This window comes from Centropristis striata, chromosome 24 (assembly GCF_030273125.1).
Source record: "Centropristis striata isolate RG_2023a ecotype Rhode Island chromosome 24, C.striata_1.0, whole genome shotgun sequence".
NCBI lineage: Eukaryota > Metazoa > Chordata > Actinopteri > Perciformes > Serranidae > Centropristis > Centropristis striata.
In genome coordinates this window covers 6,068,187-6,089,306 of record NC_081540.1, presented here as the reverse complement: position 1 = coordinate 6,089,306, position 21,120 = coordinate 6,068,187, and the positions used below count along the sequence as shown (strand labels likewise).

At 34.8% G+C, this 21,120-nt stretch overlaps 1 protein-coding gene across 1 annotated transcript in view; it reads left to right on the top strand.

Annotated features, from left to right (window-relative positions):
• The window catches only part of nalf1a (NALCN channel auxiliary factor 1a), a 50,115-nt gene extending 32,499 nt beyond the window's left edge, over positions 1-17,616 (top strand). Inside the window, exons 2-3 of the mRNA XM_059328287.1 lie at positions 8,920-9,091; positions 16,041-17,616. Coding sequence (XP_059184270.1) covers positions 8,920-9,091; positions 16,041-16,339 — 471 coding nt within the window. The 3' untranslated portion in view covers positions 16,340-17,616. The remainder of the gene's footprint in view (positions 1-8,919; positions 9,092-16,040) is intronic.
• The last annotated feature ends 3,504 nt before the right edge of the window (positions 17,617-21,120 follow it).

The following is a 21,120-nucleotide window of genomic DNA, read 5'->3' as shown; positions in this document are numbered from 1 at the left end:
TAGATAGGCATCTGTCTTATGGAACATAATGGGGCAAAATTGCTACATTTCAAAATGCTACCCATAGATTTGGGGCAATTTGGTGATTTTATGCATTTGTGTCTTACCATATACACATCAGCTTTACTATTTATTTAAGGAACATTTCATAAATATCTATTTTTTCTTTTCTTGCTAGCAATCTTTACAAAAGGTTTGTTTATATATATATATATATTTACACATACATTTCACATAGTTTATTTGCAGATACATTGCTCTTCTTAATTGAAAAATCAGTCGTACAGACTTTTCCTCGTCTTAATCCTTAATCTCTTAAACAAGGGTGGTCTAATAATTTTTTCCATGACTCTATATTGTGTAAAAGAAGTTTTAAATCCGGCACCCATCAGACAGCAAACACACACACTTATCTGTCAGGCTGTAAATAAATAAATCTTGGAGTAATCCATGTGAAGTTGTGCACAGTGTGTTCCTGCACACGGAGAATAAGAAGCTCTACAGTCAGTCTGCTTCTTATATAATAGTAATAATCACTGTGGTGAAATTCAGATGCCAGCGCTGCTGACACTTATCTGCCAAAGCGTCAGCGTTTGAATCTTAATTTTATGTTATTTTTAGGCTTCGGGAGATTTGCATGTGAGCACTGGTGGAAGATGTCTTACTGGTGCATGAATGAACACTGCAAAAACCAACAGACAAAAAATAAGAAAGAAATCACTAGAATTAAGCAAATACATGCTCGAAACAAGTACAATTATCTGCCAGTGCAGTAAGTAAATGTTTCTTTAAATGAGTAAAAAATTATCAAGGCACTGGAAAACCAATGACGTCTTGTAATAAATCCAAATATATTATTTTGAGCAATTGTGGCTTGAAGAGCCCGACTGTAGTGATATTAAAATAAGCCAGCAATACTTGAAAGGAGCATGTTTTGGTGGTAGAAAACGCTTTTGAAATATCATTCAAACTATGGAACTAAAACTCTCAACTGGAGCCAATATTTTAGGTAAAAACTCACAATATTCAACCGTTGAATAGCTTGAAAAGCATGAAAAAGCTCACAATGTCAATCCTAAAAACAAGTCTTTAAAAAATTAGATAATCAAATAAGCACATAATAATAATACTAATAATAAAAAAAAACACATAATAATAATAATTAAATAAACACATAATAGTCATACTAATAATTAAATAAACACATAATAATAAATAATAAAAATAATAATAATAATTAATTAGCACATAATAATAACACAAATAATTAAATAAGAAAATAATAATAATAATTATTATTATTATTATTAAATAACCACATAAAAATAATAATAATAATTAAATTAGCACATAAAAATAATACTAATAATTAAATAAGCACATAATAACAATACTAATAATTAAATAAGCACATAATAATAATAATAATAATAATAATTAAATAAGCACATAATAATACTAATAATTAAATAAGCACATAATAATTAATAAGCACATAATGATAATACTAATAATAAATAAGCACATAAAGCTATGGTCAGTAGGTAAATTATACTCAAAACAACATAATTAAGATACTATTTCTAGATATAAGAAGAAAATACTTGGTGAGCTTCATGTTTTTTGCAGTGTAAACGTCCCAAACACGCTGGAAGAGTGTGTGGATGATGAGATCTGCAGGCTGGTGGAAACGGAGGCCAGCTTGGTGTCTTTCCTGCTTTTGTCTCGGGGCCTCGGTGCATTGTTTGAATCAGACCGAGCTGCATGGCGACAGAGGCTTTTTGATTGCCAGGTTCCCATTCACACTGATCACACATTAGACTGATCAAATCAGACTCCAGGCCTGCTTCCTGACTAACTCAATTTGCTCTCATACGCTTCCCTTTTCACGCTGAGCACACACACACACACACACAGCTACACACACGCTTAAACACACAAACAGAGAGCCAGCAGAGAGTGGGGCAGTACCCATCGAGCTCTAATGAAAAGCAGAAAAAGCAGTTCCCTTGGAAACTGCCAGCATGCATCTTCAGGAGGACCCAGATATCCTGTCTGACTGCGCTCCGTATTGTTTTGGTTCTCTTTTGATAGCCGCAGCAGCAGCAGCATCCCTAGACAGATTATCTCACTCACGGCTGGCAGGAATTTATGCTAAATCATCACGAATTATAAAAAACACAAGAAGAGAAATCTAGAGTCATGCTTTTTCTTTCACGCCTCCACAGAAAACCCCAAAGTCTTAAAGCGAAACACTGCAGGGAAAACATGCACAGGTCAGTTTTCTTCCAGAATAGTGGAAATAAAACATCCAAAACAAACATTTCTGTGTATATTTGACTATATTTAGTAGATTTCTCCTAAATTTCTCCCACTCTCCTGCACAATACTTTGTGTTTTACATGTTCTAAATTCCACATTTGAGTTTTGCAGCTGCGGCTCCACTCGATCAGGACCACAAACCGTATAAAAGAAGCTGCTTTTAAGGCAAAAACATGGTCGGTTTAGAGCTATTTTTCTCCCAGAACATGTTTTCTTTCATAATAATTTCAATAATGGAAAGAAAACATCCAAAACAAACATTTCTGTGTATATTTTGACTAAATTGACTAAAAGGGATGATTGTATTGCAGCGTGTAGTCTAAACCTTTGTTAGAAAGCTCCCACTCTCCTGTTTGAGGTCTCTTCTTTGAGAATAGTGGAAAGAAAACATCCAAAACAAACATTTCTGTGTATATTTGACTATTTCTCCTAAATTTCTCCCCTTCTCCTGCACAATATTTAGTGACTTACATGTTCTATATTCAATATTTTGTCTTCAAATAGTAATTTCCATTAAGAATGTATAAAAACCTTTAAAGGCTGTTTTCTCAAAATTAGTTTTTTCTCATAAATCTCAACTTATGGACACCAAAAGCTCCCAAATAGCTTCATCACTCTTGAATCTAATATATCAACAACATAAAATGATAACTGTGAAATTTGCTTCATTCAATGTGCAGATTTATGTCCTGGAAATATATGCAAATTCATGCATATTTAATTAGTTCAACAGCTCATTTGCATATCTAAACATAACATTTCAGAAAACTTGTAATGCAAAAAAATATTGTCTTAATGTAAATAACAAACTGGGGAAGTTTCATGGTGATATCTATAAGTTAAAAAAAATACCCTATTCACATGTAGAGTCTCCACTTGATGTTTTTTAAATTTCCTTTGGGCAACCAAAGGAATAAACACTCGATTTTTTTTGTGTGTGTTTTTTTTTATTTAACAGACATCACATTTTTTCCCCCATAAAAATTGTTAATAATATCATCTTTGTATCCTTATAAGGTCAGTTAAATAATTTGGTGTTTATGGACAGAAAAAAATAAAAATACTACACTATATTTTCAAAATAATTAAATAATTTCAGCGTATTGATAATGAATAATCAGATGTGTGTTTGTTTTTATTTGTATTTTAGTTTTAGTTTTAATTATATTGGATTGTCTTCAGAAAATGATTTGACCCTTTTTTAATTTTTTTCTTTACTGTATCAAATTAATTTCTGCTCATAAGGAGAGAAATTTAGTATTGAAAGACACAGCAGCATTTAGTTAATTTTTAAAATATATATATTTTATACCTAAAAACCTGAGATGATTTAATCAGATGAAGTTATATATTTTTTTAAAAATCTATAAAATATAGTGATTTTAAAAAGCACCAAAAAGTCAGGCAGAATATTAAAGGGTTAAGACAGAATATCCACAGGAAAAAAACAATTTTTAGGTAAAAATGGAGACCGATTTCCCATTGAGTCACCAGAGTGTTGACCTTTTTATTTTGAAGGATGAGTGTATTTCCTGGGAACAGTTCTGCAGCTTTAACCCCTCGCTGCTCGACATGGAGCCATGCAATACATCTGACTTTGCAAAGCATTTGGGTCCACACTGTTCTCATCATTATCATTCTCATCAGCAGCACCATAATCAGATTATTATAATTATTATAATTGCCTGTGCAGTGTTTGTTGTCTTTGTGTGTTGGACACAAATCAGAGCTGAATGTGATTTCTCAGCAGCTGAGCGTGAACGGCAGGCTGCAGGAGGGAACATTTACCTGTCGGGACTCGTGGAGATCCTGGAACTAATTTAATCAAACGTCAGTGACACTAAAAAACATGATGACTGTTAATGCTCCACCTCCAGGACTGAGACGCTGCTCTGTGCTTTAATGCTTAATTCTGTGACAAAAATGCTGTAAAGAGATTTTTTAAATCACAGAATATATTGTAATCTTGCAGGACGATGAACGTAATTTTACTGTTTATGAAACCACATTTAGACGAGAGAAGAACATGACGTTGATGGTAGTTTAACTACGTTTTGCAGCAGCTCGCTGGTTGTTCAACTGCATTAATATTTGTGTCGTGATTTAAGTAGTTAAATCATTTTTTTGCCATTTTTTGTGGGGTTAAAACTACTGACACAAACTATAAATTGAGCCATAAAAGGAAATGTATTATTATTATTATTATTATTATTATTATTATTATTATTATTATTATTATTATTATTTGCTTTATTATTTGCTTTATTATCATTATTTATTATTATTATTATTGTTATTATTTTATTATTAATTAATTAATTATTTTTTAAATTATTATTTGTTCACTTTTTTTTTTGCTATAATTTTTGGTTGTGGTCAGATAAAACAAAAAGACACATTTGTTTACAGAAATGGTGCCTGATTAAACAGTTTTATTATGAAAACCATTATTTTTATATCTGAAAATACAAACAAAGCAGTAAAATATAGATATAGATTAATGCAAGTACTGCAGTCATAAAATCAGCAACTTAAATGGAAAATATTAATAAAAGATAAAGAAAGATATTTAAAAAATATACAAATATAAACGGTAGAAACAATTTGTACGAATATAGTTATTTAGATGGGAGATAGTTTAAACATATGATGATTTCTTGTATTAGTATTAATTATAATAATATATACAATAGGGTTCTACAACTACACACATATTTAAAGTTTTTTCGCATGAAAATGTTTGTTTTTGTTGCTTCTTTTCTTATTTCAGTGCATCAGTTAGATTTGAAATGTGATGAAGTTTGGTGGATTTCTCGAACGATCAAATCTGATCAAACCAGATGAAGTTTATGTGTTAAACTCTCAATAAATCACTTTGATTCTTGACCTTTCTGGAGCTTTCAAACAGGATAATATTTCTTGCCAAACATTGCTTTTGCGTGTGTAAACTCTCCAAAATCAACAGTTTCACTTGAAAAACACCAACATAAATCAGACTTTCTACTAAATGTGGGTCAGTATGAGCTTGTTTTTGTCACTTAAGACAATATAAATGTGTATTCGGATGGTTAGTTGCAGCCCTTGAGCCTTTATTTTTGCAAAAGTTATAGTAAGAAATTGTGCATCCTCTTCCTGCTGCAGCAGCCGTTGTTTACTTTCTGCAGCATTGATGCAATATCTCCTCTTCTGTCTTTAATGATTAAGTCCCGAGTGTCTCTTAATAAATCACTTGATTCTTGACCTTTCTTAATGTTCAAACACGATATTTCTCGGCAAACGTTGTTTTTGTGTCGTAAAGCTCTGCATGCTACATTTTATTATTCTCCCACTTGGTAATCACCTGATTGGCACTAACGGTTTGTTTTGTTTGTTTTGTGTGATTCATGACGTTTCCTCTGGTCCGTCACTGATCTATGTCCCTGCAGACTCTGCAGGTGACGCACTGTGTTGCCATCCGGCTTCAGGAGCCTCGGCTGACTGATCGAGTCGATCATGTTGACAATACAGTAACCTTGTGTGGGTTGCACATGCAGCATATGCCTCTCCACTGCTTCACACGTGTTCACTGAAAAAACTCCCTTTATATATGTATATATAGGAAATGAATGCATATTAAATATAGGAAAGCCACTGAGCATCAAATAGACACTCATAGAGTCAGAGAAATAATTAAAGGAATCTTTTTCAGTCTACAATCGTGAGATTAAACATAAAAACATGATCAATTTAAAGTGATTGAACTTTTTTTAAATTAAGCCTCATAACAGTATATAAAGTAGTTAACCCTCTATGGTACGGTGCTGCCTTGAGGCAACATACCCATTTTTGGCCTGTTAAATTTCTACAATGCATGTTTTTGAGTGATGCGATACTTTTAAAAAGAGGGAAGAGTATAGGGAACCAATAGCAATGCTTTAATTTGTCACATGACCTCCAGGAGGCCATATTGAAACCCTATTTTGCAGACTTTTCCAAAAGGAAACAGCTTTGCTATTTAACACCACAAAAATCACTCAAATCTTCATTTCCTGGCCCTTTACAATCTGGAAACAAATATATTACTACTGATAGGTGAGTAATCCTTCATTTTTGATAGTTTAATACAAGACATTAATTTCAATGGGTCATTGGTTCAATGATACAATGTTTCCTCTTGATGTTAAAATTAAATTTAAAAAACTTCCTTTTTCACTTGTGCACCATTATGATGCTATGTTGCCGATGGACAACAAACCCCAAAAACTTCCAAAAAAAAAAAAGGAATTGTAACATTTCTTCAGATTATTTTTATTTAGTCTATTTCAAGACAAAAAAAACACTCAAATATGTTTTTCCTAACTGGCATCATAATGCGTACCATAGAGGGTTAAAACGAGCCCTAACTTAATAAAAAAAATTAAATGCTGCTTACATAAATGTATCAATTAAAAAAAAAAAAAGAAAAAATAGTTGGTATCTCAAAATAATAAAGAACTTAATGAAAAAGTCTTTTGAGAGTTTTTGAAGTAGCTATTTCTAGAAATATTCTCATTATAATGACTGGATATTTTTTTTCTTATCTTATTTTTTCTTATTCTGATCCTTAAAAAACTTACTTTAACTTCAGGAAGTTTTGCCTGCAGGACTTTTACTTGTAGTGGAGTCATTTCACAGTGTATATTAGTACTTTTACTGCAGTTAAGGGTCTGAAAACGTGTTTTTCCTGTCTGGGTTGTCGCTTTTTATTTCTATTTACCAGGTTGGTCTAAATGTTTTGCAGCAGGAAGTCATTTTCTAAATAAATCCGATTTCAGTCCTCGTAGCTCGGTTCTTCTGTGCTTTCTGCAGTAATTTCCCTTCTCCCATGTTAATCCCAGTAAAAAGCACATGACGAAAACAGCTAAAATGAGAATAAATCCAGACTGTGGTTTGCCCTTGGTTCATTTTGTTTTGCTAAGCTTTCCAAGCCCGAGGCTTTGGCTATTACATGTCACCATCTGTCTCCTTATGCACATACGTCTGTGCATTTCCTATCAGACTCTACTCCCCGAGAACCCAACAAACAGAACCTGGAAGAGAACGGAAACTTTAATGAGAGTGTTTGCTGCTGCGTGGCTCTGTTGTTGTTGTTACCTGGACGAGCATCTCAGACTAAACTGCAGTAAAGAGGAAACAATTAAGAGAAATTTGCAAGCAAAAATGCAAAATCATCCCCAGTTTCAGCCTTTTTTATGTGAAGATTTGGTGCTTTTCATTGTCTTATATGATAGTAAATTAAATATCTTTAGGCTTTTAACTATTAGTCATAAAAACAAGACATTTGAGAAACATAAATGGGTATTTTTTGCAGCAGCAGTCGTTGTTTACTTTCAGCAGCATTGACGCAATATCTCCTCTTCCGTCTTTAATGCATGAAGTCCCTGACAACTCGGGCTGCAAAGAGAGATTTTAAATGACCAAATATGTTGTTATCTTGCAGGATGATGGAGGCATTTTTACTGTCTTTAAAACCACATTTAGACAAGAGAAGAACATGTTATTTATGGTAGTTTAACTACATTCTGCAGCAGCTTGCTGGTAATTCAACTGCAGTTGTATTTGTGTCTTAATTCAAGTAGTTAAATCACTTTTTTGCCTTAATATTTCTGTATTTATACTCCTGTGTGAATTAAATACTTACTATACTTAATATTTTGTCATTTAATTATAAACGTATAGACTTCCTAGTAAATTTGTGTCAGTATGTGCTTGTTTTTGTCTCTATAGACAATATAAATGTGTATTAGGGTGGTTAGTTGCAGCCCTTGAGCCTTTATTTTTGCAAAAGTTATAGTAAGAAGTTGTGCATCCTCTTCCTGCTGCAGCAGCCGTTGTTTACTTTCTGCAGCATTGATGCGATATCTCCTCTTCTGTCTTTAATGCATGAAGTCCCTGACAACTCGGGCTGCAAAGAGAGATTTTAAATGACCAAATATGTTGTTATCTTGCAGGATGATGGAGGCATTTTTACTGTCTTTAAAACCACATTTAGACAAGAGAAGAACATGTTATTTATGGTAGTTTAACTACATTCTGCAGCAGCTTGCTGGTAATTCAACTGCAGTTGAATTTGTGTCGTAATTCAAGTAGTTAAATCACTTTTTGCCTTAATATTTCTGTATTTATACTCCTGTGTGAATTAAATACTTACTATACTTAATATTTTGTCATTTAATTATAAACATATAGACTTTCTAGTAAATTTGGGTCAGTATGTGCTTGTTTTTGTCTCTATAGACAATATAAATGTGTATTAGGGTGGTTGGATGCAGCCCTCGAGCCTATTTTTTTGCAAAAGTTATAGTAAGAAGTTGTGCATCCTCTTCCTGCTGCAGCAGCCGTTGTTTACTTTCTGCAGCATTGATGCAATATCTCCTCTTCTGTCTTTAATGCATGAAGTCCTGGGTGTATATATGTGATGCTCGGTGGTTTAAATATACAGATAATTATAGCACCTTGCAGCCCAGGGTGTTTGCATGTACGAATGTGCGGTTAAAAGAGGCCTGAGAGGCAGCACATGCTCAGGAGGATCATGAAGCAGCATTTATTCACCTCCTCTCTCCTCCTCCTCCTCCTCAGACGGCCTATAAGCCCTGGCTGTGCGCTCAGTATTTCCCCACCACCCAGCTGTCCTGTCAGAGGAAGGTACCGTGCCACCAGTACTGCCTGGAGGTGCAGCAGAGCTGTCCGTTCATCCTGCCCGACAACGACGACCTGATCCACGGCGGCAGCCCCAGCTTCATCTGCACAGGTCGGTACCAGAGCAGAGCAGCGTTTCCAGCGTGTGTGGGTGTTTGTGTGGCCTTGTATTCTCCGCTGCCTCCGAGAAAAACCTCCAAAGTTAATTTATGACATCTTTGTAAAAGGATGCAACAGTATTAATTCATGCACGGTGTGTTTCTTGCTGGTATTCCTCCAGGAGAACAGGTGAGAGGTGTTACTGAAGGCTTTCTGATGACATCTAGTGGCCGCTTGCAGCTCAGCCCCAAGGACGTTTTAACAATGCATTGATGAATTGAATTTGGCCTGTCTCTCAATATTTACTGCAGTTTATACAGTAGTAATCACCAAGGACTCTGCCTCAGAGGAGCAGGAGCTGGCCGAGAGCCAACAAACAAACTATCGGGAGTCTGAGCGCCGAAACGGCGTCATCAGCAGACAGAGAGAGGCGTGCAGGGATTCTCTGCACAGGGTCAGACCGGGAGGAGCTGAGCTGCAGGTTCTGTCAGGGAAACAACATCTTAAGAGACTGTAGAGAAGTTATTAGTGAGGATGGAAAGATTCTCTGCAGGAAAGCACCCTTACTCACTCCTTGCAAGATGCATGATTTAGAAAATACAGGATCAAATAAAGTGCACAGGTGCATTTAATCACCTTACTTCCACATCACAGTTAACCCATTGACGCCTAAAACTTCCTGTAAAACCTCTGGGCGATTTTAAAATCAGCCCCTAAAACCTGAAGTTTTTCTGGAAATTCAACAGAAGTGTCAACGCTTCTACTAAATAATAGATTTTTCAGCCTCTGTAGCAGATAGAAATTAAATTCAAAAAGTATTTGAGAGCTAGTATACAAATACTACAAAACGACGTAACCGCTTTCCAGGCTTCAATGGGTTAAGTAGCTAATAGAACCAAGATGTCATGGCAACATCTACATCCACATAAAGATTAGGGATTAAGACGAGGAAAATCTGATGAATTTTAGTTAATAGGGGATACAAAACTATATCCAGACATCTGCACAAACTGTTAAATTCTTAGTTAGTGTTAGTAAGTTATAATGCATGTGTTCGGGGTGCTCTTATTGTGAAATTCTGGGCTTGTTTTTGCTATTTTTTATGTCTTTTGTGCCAGAGAAACAAAGAAATCCTCCTTATGAAATAGAGAAGTTATTAGTGAGGACAGAAAAATCCTCTGCAGGAGAGCATCCTGACTCACTCCTTGCAAGATGCATGATTTAGGAAAATAAAGGATCAAATAAAGTGCACAGGTGCATTTAATCACTTTACTACCACATCATAGCTAAGTAGCTACACTGTAAAAAAAAAATCTGTTTAATTTACGGTAAAATACCGGCAGCTGTGGTTGCCAGAACTTCACCGTAAGAAATACAGTGAGCGTATGTAAATGTAAATATCAGCAAAAAAACTGTAATTTATACTGAATAATCCCATTACTTTCAGGATAATTGTGTCATCATGGTATTTCTCCATTCATTTTACATGGAAATAGTTTATTTTTACAGCACAACTGTGTGTTTTCTACAGTTTATGACAGTAGAATTTAAAGTTTTATGCTATTCTTTGATTTACAGTAATTAAAAGTATCTACTACGGTGATGTACAATGTTCAATTTTACGACCTATTTCTGATGCAATTTGACAGTGTTTTACTGTAATTTCTACAAACATTTTTTACAGTGTAATAGAACCAAGATGTCATATAATATATGTGACAAACAAAGATTATGAGTAATAAAGTTTTTTAAGAAGCAAAACATAGCATATATAGTTGTTATAATTCATGTTTTCCTTTCATTTCCTGCAGGCTTATCTATTTTTTTATTAAGTAAAGTAGCTGGAATACTCATTATTTAACTTTTTTAGCTGTTTATGTGTGTGAAAATTATTATAGAATAATGAATAATTTATATGGTGAACAAAGTATCCAAAAACTAATAAAATCTTGATGAATCTATATAAATGGGGGCCGTATTAACATGTCTGCATAAACTGTTAAAGATGCATCATTTAAAAAAAGGATCAAATAAAGTCCACAGGTGCATTTAATCACATTGCTTCCACATCACAGTTAAGTAGCTTATAGAACCAATCCATCATATTATATGTGAGAAACAAAGATTATGAGTAATAATGGATGTTAGAGGTCAAATTTTAATGTTGTTTCCTTCCTTAATTGAGGAAAAAGTTTTTAAGAAGCAAAATATAGCATATATACTTGGTATAATTCATGTTTTTCTTTAATTACCTGCAGGTTTATCTATTTATTATTAAGTAAAGTAGCTGAAATGGTCATTATTTAACGTTTTAGGTGTTTATGTATGTGAAAATTATTATAGAATAAGATGCATTAAGAAAGTGCACAGGTGCATTTAATCATATGTCTTTACTTTAACATCGCTGTTAAGTAGCTAATAGAACCAATATGTCTTATTATATGTGAGAAACAAAGATTATGAGTAATAATGGATGTTAGAGATCAAATGTTAATGTTGTTTCTCCTTTACTTGAGGAAAATGTTTTCTAAGAGGCAAAATATCGCACATATAGTTGTTATAATTCATGTTTTTCTTTAATTACTTGCAGGTTTATCTATTTATTATTAAGTAAAGTAGCTGGAAAAGTCATTATTTTAATTTTTTTTCCACTTCTGATGTGTGTGAAAATTATTATAGACAAAGAAATACTTTGTATTAATTACTCTCCCCAGGTTACCTTGAATTCTTGAAGAAAACTTTGTTTTTTTTGCATGCCTCCACGGTGAACAAAGTATCCAAAAACTGATAAAATCTTGATGAATTTATATAAATGGGGGTTGCATTAACACGTCTGCATAAACTGTCAAAGATGCATAATTTAATGCACAGGTGCATTTAATCACTTTACTTCCACATCACAGTTAAGCAGCTAATATCACCACTATATAAGAATATGAATATTAATGGATGTTAGAGATCAAATTTTAATGTTGTTTCCTCCTTTACTTGAGGAACAAGTTTTTAAGAAGTAAAATAAACCAGTTTTTCTTTAATTGCCTGCAAGTTCATCTATTTATTATTAAGTAGACTAAATGGAATATTAATGCTTTTAAGTTAATTTAAGTACCATGAATTTGTTAAGTTTTTATTCCCCTACAATAAGGAATATTTCATGTGAAAACTTGTATATTAATTATTCTCCCCAGGTTACCCTGAATTCTTAAAGAAAATTTGTTGTTTTTCTTGCATGCCTCCATGTTGAACAAAGTAACAACCCAACCAAAAATAAATTAAAAAAACATTTGTAAACCGGTCAGATGTGCAGAATTTTAATTTGTTTTACAGGAACTGCTTCATGCAAATTGCTTTTTTTTTGGCAAAATTAAAATTTTATGCTTAGATGTGCAGACTTTTTTATTTTTAACATTTATTTTAATTCAAAGTCATGCACATGTTATTTACATGTCACTTGTTTGTGAAACAAAGTAAGAAATATAAAAGTAAGTAAGTCATGGCAACATCTACATCCACATAAAGATTAGGGATTAAGACGAGGAAAGTCTGCTGAATTTTAGTTAATTAATACAAAACTATATCCAGACATCTGCACAAACTGTTAAATTCTTAGTTAGTGTTAGTGAGTTATAATGCAAGTGTTCAGGGTGCTCTTATTGTGAAATTCTGGGCTTGTTTTTGCTATTTTCTATGTCTTTTGTGCCAGAGAAACAAAGAAATCCTCCTTATAAAATAATAACTGACCTGTTTTAAAGCTCTGTTCTGTCTGAGTGCGAACACAAAAAAAGCAGCACAACATTTATCTGCTGATGTTTATCTCCACATCTGCTGCTGTGCGTCACTGCTGTAACAGCCACTTTCTCTCTATATATAGTAAAGATGTGACATCACAGCTTTACGGAGCTTTAAACAGCTCGTTTTAGCTCTTTTAAAGTATTTATATCACACTTAGATCTGCTTTTTATGCCAGAAAAAGACGTGGAGATCTAACTTTTTAACATGTCAGACTTAACTGCAGGAAAAGAGGCAGCACTTTTGAGAAATTTGCAAGCAAAAAGGCAAAATAATCTCAAATTTCAGCCTTTTTTATATGAAGATTTGCTTTGCTTTTCATTGTCTTATATGATAGTAAATTAAATATCTTTGGGTTTTTAACGAGTAGTCATAAAAACAGGACAAGTGAGAAGCATTAATGGGTATTTTTTGCTGTTTTTCTGTATTTTTTTACCCAAACATGGGAATAATTTGCAGGGCGATATGGCCAAAATCTTCTTTCCTGATTTCATATCTCATTTGCACAATATTTTTCATATTTTGCTTAAACATTCTTATATTTATACTCCTGTGAGTTAAATACCTACTAAACTTAATATTTTGTCATTTAATTATAAACTTTACTGCAATATCAACAGTTTCACTTGAAAAACACCAACATAAATTTAGACTTTCTACAAAATTTGTCTCAGTATGTGCTTGTTTTTGTCACTTTAGACTATATAAATGTGTATTAGGGTGGTTAGTTGCAGCCCTTGTGCCTTTACTTTTGGAAGCAAAAATGCAAAATAATCTAAAGTTTCGTCCTTTTTTATGTGAAGATTTGGTGCTTTCCATTGTCTTATATGATAGTAAATTAAATATCTTTGGGTTTTTAACTATTAGTCATAAAAAAACAAGACATTTGAGAAACATTAATGGGTATATTTTTTTTGCTGTTTTTCTGTATTTTTTTAACCCAAACATGGATTTAGGAAAGAAGACCATATCCATATCGCCTTGCAGTTTATTTTCTCATAATAAATGCATGTTTGGGTTAAAAAAATACACATAAACAGCAAAAAAATACTCATTAATGTTTCTCAAATGTCTTGTTTTCATGAAGGGCTGCAACTAACTACCCTAATACACGTTTATATTGTGTAAAGTGACAAAAACAAGCACAAATTTAGGAGAAAGTCTGATTTGTGTTGGTGTTTTTCAGTGAAACTGTTGATTTTGCACTAAAATGTATAATTAAATGACAAAATATTAAGTATAGTAGGTATTTAACTCACACAGGAGTATAAATGCATACATATATACATACATAAATCAGACTTTCTACTAAATTTGGGTCAGTATGTGCTTGTTTACTGGGTCCATTTGGTCATTTTTTTAAACTTTTGATAAGTTTTTAGTGTAGTAAAACAGCTTTTTCAGCATCAGAGGGGTCTCTCCTGTGCAGGTTAACCCTTGCAGAGCCGTGCAGCGGTGCAGCGGTGCGTCAGCCTCTCGGCGGTTGTGGACTTTAGTTCGAGTTCATCTGAGGGTCAGAGTGTCTGTGATTAAAGCGACACTCTGAGCTCCTGTGGGCTCGATGTGTCTGCAGAGCTGGAGGAGCTCCAAGGGGGAGCTGATGAGGAAACCATCACCGTGCTGCAATTAAAACCGTTCAATGTAAACTCAACTGTTGGTGTTAACAGATGCTGTTTTTAACAGAACTGGAGCATCACTCCGATGCCCTACTTCTGTTTAATCCCAACATTTCTCCTGAAGACGAGTATATTAACCCTCTGAACTCCAACAAGCAGTTTATGCTCAGTTTCCACTGCAATATATATATACAAGTCCTGCACGATCATGGCTGAAAGTAAGCAGAACTCTACATGTCTTTTGTGCAGAAAAATACAGTTTTAAAAACGCTTAAAGGTCAAAGTTCACAGAATTTTTTGTCATGTGACGGTTTGTCTCAGCTAAGTTGTTCATGGCTTCACAGTTGCTCTAGGATGTGCAGAATTATTTTATCTTTAACATTTATTTTAATTCAAAGTTATGCACATTTTATTTACAAGTCACATGTTTGTAAAAACAAAGCAACAAATATAAAAGTAAGTAAGTCATGGTAACATCTACATCCACATAAAGATTAAGGATTATATATATTTACTTACCTTTCACATTCATCTATTTATATACGCCCACACACAGAAACAATCCAACCAAAAATACATTTAAAAACCTTTTGTAAACCGGTCAGTTGTGCAGAATTTTAAGGGTTTTTTTGTTGTTTTTTTTACAGAATCTGGTTCGTGCAAATTGTTTATTTTTGGCAACATTTTAAAGAAGTTTTGATGAAATATCTGTATCTGTATTTTATGCTTAGAGTTTGTTTGTTTTTCCTCACAAAAGCATTTATCACTTATGATACACTTAAGAGTTGTTTGAAAGTTGAAAAACAATACTTTGTTTTTACAAGTTCTGGTTGTGATAAATTGTATTTTTTTTTTTTTTTTCTTTAAAGAACACATGCTTTCCTAAGCCATCAGCAGGTTTTGGGCTCAGATGGTTATTTATCAGGCTGATATTTGTATTTTACTGGATCATACAGTCATGGAAAAAAATATTTTAGTTAGTTATTTGATAATAAGCAAAATCATGATCAAGAAAAACATGTTAAATGTCTAAATATCAGCTCTGAAACTAAACTCTCATCAGCTATTTTTGTTGTTATCATTATATTTGTCCAAACAAATGTATATTAAGTTGTACCAGGCATTAAAATGAACAAGAAATTAGAGAAAACAAGGGTCTAATGATTTTTTTCCATGACTGTATGACGTAAACATTTCATGAGACGATATAGGCAAGGCAAGGCAAGTTTATTTGTATAGCACAATTCAACACAAGGTAATTCAAAGTGCTTTACATACACATTAAAAACAGCAAGACACAATTGAAAACAGTAAAAACAGTCAATTAAAACAGAGAAATAGAAATAAAAGTATAAATAGGATAAAATAAGATACAGCAGGATAAAAAAAAAGAGATAAAATAATAAAAAGCACAAGTATAAAGTTGTCCGAAATATTTTCTCTTTCCGTGTCGGCTGTCAGTGAACCGAACCACCTGGACAGTTCAGACTGTAAACCTGTAGAAAGTCACCGTCTCTGTGTGTGTGTGTGTGTGTGTGTGTGTGTGTTGTCTCTCAGGGCTGCTGGCGGATCATCTATCAGACAGTGAGGCGGAGTGCTGCGACGTCCGGTGGGACTCCAGAATGGACAACCCTTCAGGCGGGACACTAAAAAGGACTGCTTCTTCCTGCCAGCCCGAGGGGGCCTCGGTCACCTCCGCCGCCACCCCGAGACTGTGCAGCGGGCGACTGAAGATCTGCCTGCTGGCCCTGGTCCTCCTACACACTGTCATCATCATTTCAGCCTCCCATAACTCCACGTTGGTGGGCGTGGCTGCCATTTTCTCGCCGGAGGAGAGCGCTTCTAACGAGGAGTGAACCTCGGGGGGGTTGAATGAGGATTATGGCTTTTACAAACGTCACGGCTGCCAGGGACACACGAGCTGGAGACGCCGATGAACCATCAACCACAGGAAGTGGGAGGGTTTTAACTGGAGCTAAGGGTGCTGGGACCGAGATGTTTGAGGACCACTCCCCTAAAGAACTGACCTCTTGCCACTTGAAACCTGCTCATTGTTTCTATTCCATCCAAATGTTTTCTAGCATATTGTCCCTCCTCTCCTCTCCTCCCTCTCCTCCCGTCCCGGCGTTTTCGGTGTGTATGGATGGCACGTCAGAGGAAAAACCGGACATTGATGAAGTGTGTGCTCTCACTCATCATTACCTTTAGATTTTTGCTGCATTTCTTTCAGGTGCCAGAATGTTTTTCGACATATCAACTGTTTCTCTTCCTCCGCTCCATCACCTCAGAGGCGTCTTCTTACTACCTATGTATGTATGTGATGCCTGCTCATCCATCCATCACTCACTCTGAAAACAAAAAATGTATGTGATTCTTCTATATTCTAATGTTCAGCTTGTATTTTGTCCCACTAGACTTTTTTCTCGACCCCTAACGACGGTACATGCCTACACGTTTTAGGACCTTAAGTGCTCTGAGACTGGCTCGCTCTCTCTGCTAACTTGTTGGGGCCATTTGAGCAAGTTAGGAGTGACGGAGCGCGGAGAGCTAGTGACGGCTCAGCTGGTGATCACAGACAGGAGTCAGGCACCACGCAGCGCTCCTGGACAGACAGGACAGGTAGTGGTGTTCTCTGGTTTCCAGAGTGTTCAGTTTACCTCATGCGGTAGCGTCGGCGTTGCAGACTCGTCTGAACGCCGCGGAGGGTTTTTAGAGTACACGAGACAAGGACAGGGACAACCCAGGGACACTAGAGAACAGATGCATGATGCCAAAACACCAGAGGCCTCTTTTATCAACCACGCACCAGCCCAAAAGTTTGTTTTTTGTTCTTTTCGTAATGATATTAAATCTATTTTAGAGTGGAATTACAGTGCAGCAGTTATGAGTTACTGGAAACCAGTCACATCTGCAGAGCTCGTTTTATTTGCATCTGGTGACTCTGACAGATTTCTGCTCCTCGTCGGGACAAACACAACAATCTAATATACAGTTATGGAAAAAATGATCAGACCAGCCTCTTTTTCTTCACTTTCTTGTTCATTTTAATGCCTGGAACAAGTAAAGGTACATTTGTCTGGACAAATATAATGATAACAACATAAATAACTGATAAGAGTTTAGTTTAAGAACTGATATCTAGACATTTTCCATAGTTTTCTTGATCATGATTTTGGTTATTATCAAGAAGGTTTCCATGAAAAAATGACCAAAAAAGGACACAAAATTATCAAAATAGACACAAAATGACTAAAAATACAGGAAAAAAAGTATTATTCCACCCTTTTTTTCTTCACTTTCTTTTTATTGATAATGATTTTGGTTATTTTGAAGAAAACCATGGAAAAAGTCTAGATATCAGCTCTTAAATTAAACTCTTATCAGCTTGTTTTGTGTTATTATTATATTTGTCAAAACAATTGTACCTTTAGTTGTACCAGGCATTAAAATGAACAAGAAAGTGAAGGAAACAAGGGTGGAATAATCATTTTTTTCCATGACTGTAGCTTACAAAAGTCTACAGTTTCAGCGTAACCTCTAAATTTTGCCAACTTCAAGACTAGTTTTCTGTTTCCCTTGCTAGGATTGCTTTCGATTCAAATCTCCTGAGATATTTCTTCGCTGTCTAGCCTCATTTACACTTGACTCTTTGCTGCATTCTGACAAAAACATATTAATAAATGCTCATTATTGACCTATTAGTGATGTTGGTAGGCTAATTAAGACTCAGTTTTAGCCTGTTTTATCTTTATTTCAAGGCACAAAATAACAACCCCTGACTTAGAATGACAACAAATTAATTGGGGAAAATAGTGGAAAAACAGACAGAAATACAGACTTTTTCATCCACAAAGCTGATTTTATTTCTTCCTTTATTTATGACTGTACTTGTGACTCCGCCTGGTTGATAAACGAGGCCCCGGATCTTTGAGTGCCTCTCTGCTGCGTACGCCCAGTGAGGCAGATTCTGTCATGGAGCAATATAAGAAAAAACAAAGTGTTAGTGTCCTACTTTGTGGCATCTTCACTTACTGTCGCCTCGGCTTTTTTCTGTATGGTGGAGTTAGTCGGTGCAAGTGACCAGCCAGCCAGCCAGCCAGCCAGCCAACCAATCAATCAATCAGTCCGTCGACTCTTAAGTTCCCTTAGACGAGCTGATCAACCGCTATCTCTCACAGACTAGCAAAGGGCTGAGTTAGTGTCGACGTGCGAGGAGTGTGAGGAGTTTTCAAGGGCTGATCCATCAAGTTTTGTTCCTTTTTTTATTTTATTTTGTTGCATGGCTGATGCCGGTTAAGTGCACATTGACACGAGGACAGGTCACGCAGGGATTTAGAATACTCCCCCCCCCTTTTTAGCTACAGAGATTAGACAGAAAAAGAGATTTATCCCACATTTAAAATCTGATAGTGACACTTAAAAATGGAAGCGAGGGACGAGGTATTAGTGGCGGTTCTAGACCAGTTTTACTGTGGGGGCCAGTGTTTAATCAGAGATGATATTTTAGCATTCAAAACCCATTTTAGCTTATTTAAACATCTCATTTAAGTATATTTGGAAGGTGCAAATACAGGTGCATCTCAATAAAAAATAGAAAAGTTTATTTATGTCAGTAATTAAATTCAAGAAGTGTAAATAACACAATAATATAGGTCCATTACACACAGAATGAAACATTTCATGTCCTCATTTATTTAATTTCTTCTAATTATAATTATGGCTTACATTAAATGAAGACCTAAAATTCAGTTTCTCAAAAATTTTGAACATTTCAAAAGACCAATATTAAAAGACATTTCTCATTTTTGTGCCACAATTACTTTTATTTTATTTTATTTTGAAAGTGCAATACAGTGAGAATGATCTTTTTTCATATCTACAGTCATGGAAAAATTATAGACCACCCTTGTTTTTTCTTTCCTTGCTTTCTTGTTAATTTAATGTCTGGTACAACTAAAGGTACATTTATTTGGACAAATATAAAGATAATAACAAGAATAGCTGATAAGAGTTTAATTTAAGAGCTGGACATTTTAACATGGTATTCTTGACAATGATTTTGGTTATTATCAAGAAAACCATGGAAAATGTTAAACTCTTATGAGATAATTTTGTTGTTATCATTATATTTGTCCAAACAAATGTACCTTTAGTTGTATCAGGCATTAAATGAACAAGAAACTGAAGAAAACAAGGGTGGTCAAATAATTTTTTCCAATGACTGTACAAATATATTGATTGAAACAATGAGACCCACCAACAATAACAATTATTTTGTACGACAGCAACATTTCTCATTTTTGTGCACAATTGTTTTTGTTTTTTATTTTGAAAGTGCAGCACAGTGAGAATTATCTTTTTTATATATACAGGTGCATCTCAATAAATCAGACAAAGTCAAATATCCCCAACCAAGTGTTATTATTATTATTATTATTATTATTGTTACTATTATTATAGTACATATAGATACATACTTTTCCAAATCAAACATTTTTGTAATAATGTTATAATTTTTGTACTTTTGTAATATTCAAATTTTTTTTGAGACACTGAATTTTAGGTCTGGTAAGCCATAATCATTATAATTAGAAGAAATTAAATAAATTAAGACATGAAATGTTTCAGTGTGTGTAATGGATCTAAATGTGTTATTTCCACTTTTTAAAATTAAATTAAAATTAAAATTAAATGACATTATTAACATAATTAAACATTTTTTTATGATATTCTAATTGATTGAGATGCACCTGTATACACAAGCTTTTATAGCACAATTAAACCATTATAAAATGTACACATTCTGGGTTCCTTTTGTGTCCAATAAGATATTGTTTGAACAAAAAATAGGTACGAATTCTTCCGTCATTTTATCGTTATAAATGGATCATTTTATTATTAACATGACCCCTGTGTAGAACCGCCACTGTTCTCCTCTAATGACCAGTTAATGACAGATTGGAGCTTCACCTCCAGTTCGTTCTTGGCTGTGAAAACACACACCTCCCCTCTCCACATTAACGGCTTGACCTTACCTCGCCTCGCATCACGCAACCATCGATTTGCTCTTCACACACACACATTTATAAGTGGGATGTCACGTTGACTTGCCTCTGGGTTTTCATAGCCCCCTCCCCTCCCTCCACACACTCTCAAGTTTACTCTCTGACCCCCTTTTTGCTTGATATTCTCCTGTGACGTGTTGTTTGTTTTCCTTGACAAACTGTGAGAACTACATTCCCTTGAAGACAGCAGCGGATGTAATAGGCCCACACTTTGTGCTCCTCTAGCTGTTCACGATCTGAGTCCTGTGGATCTATGCAGATGAACCCCCCCACCCCCCAAACTAACACCCACCCATCCACCTGCCGCCACCGCCACCACCCCTCCTTGTCCTTTCTGTTGTAAATATGTCCTGAGGATGTGGGATCCCACAAATGGCCACCTTTCCCTTCCCAGCCCTCCCCTGCCTCCCCACTGTTGGAATCTCACTGTGTTTTCTGTTCGCCTCCTTGGTTTTTGTCTGTTTTTTGGAGATTTTTGCCGCATTTTTCTGTTGTCTAAAGCAGTGGTGTGAGTTGATGAGTAGGACTAAGTTGGATGTTAAAAAGACGAAGAAGATAAAGAGGTCTTGAGA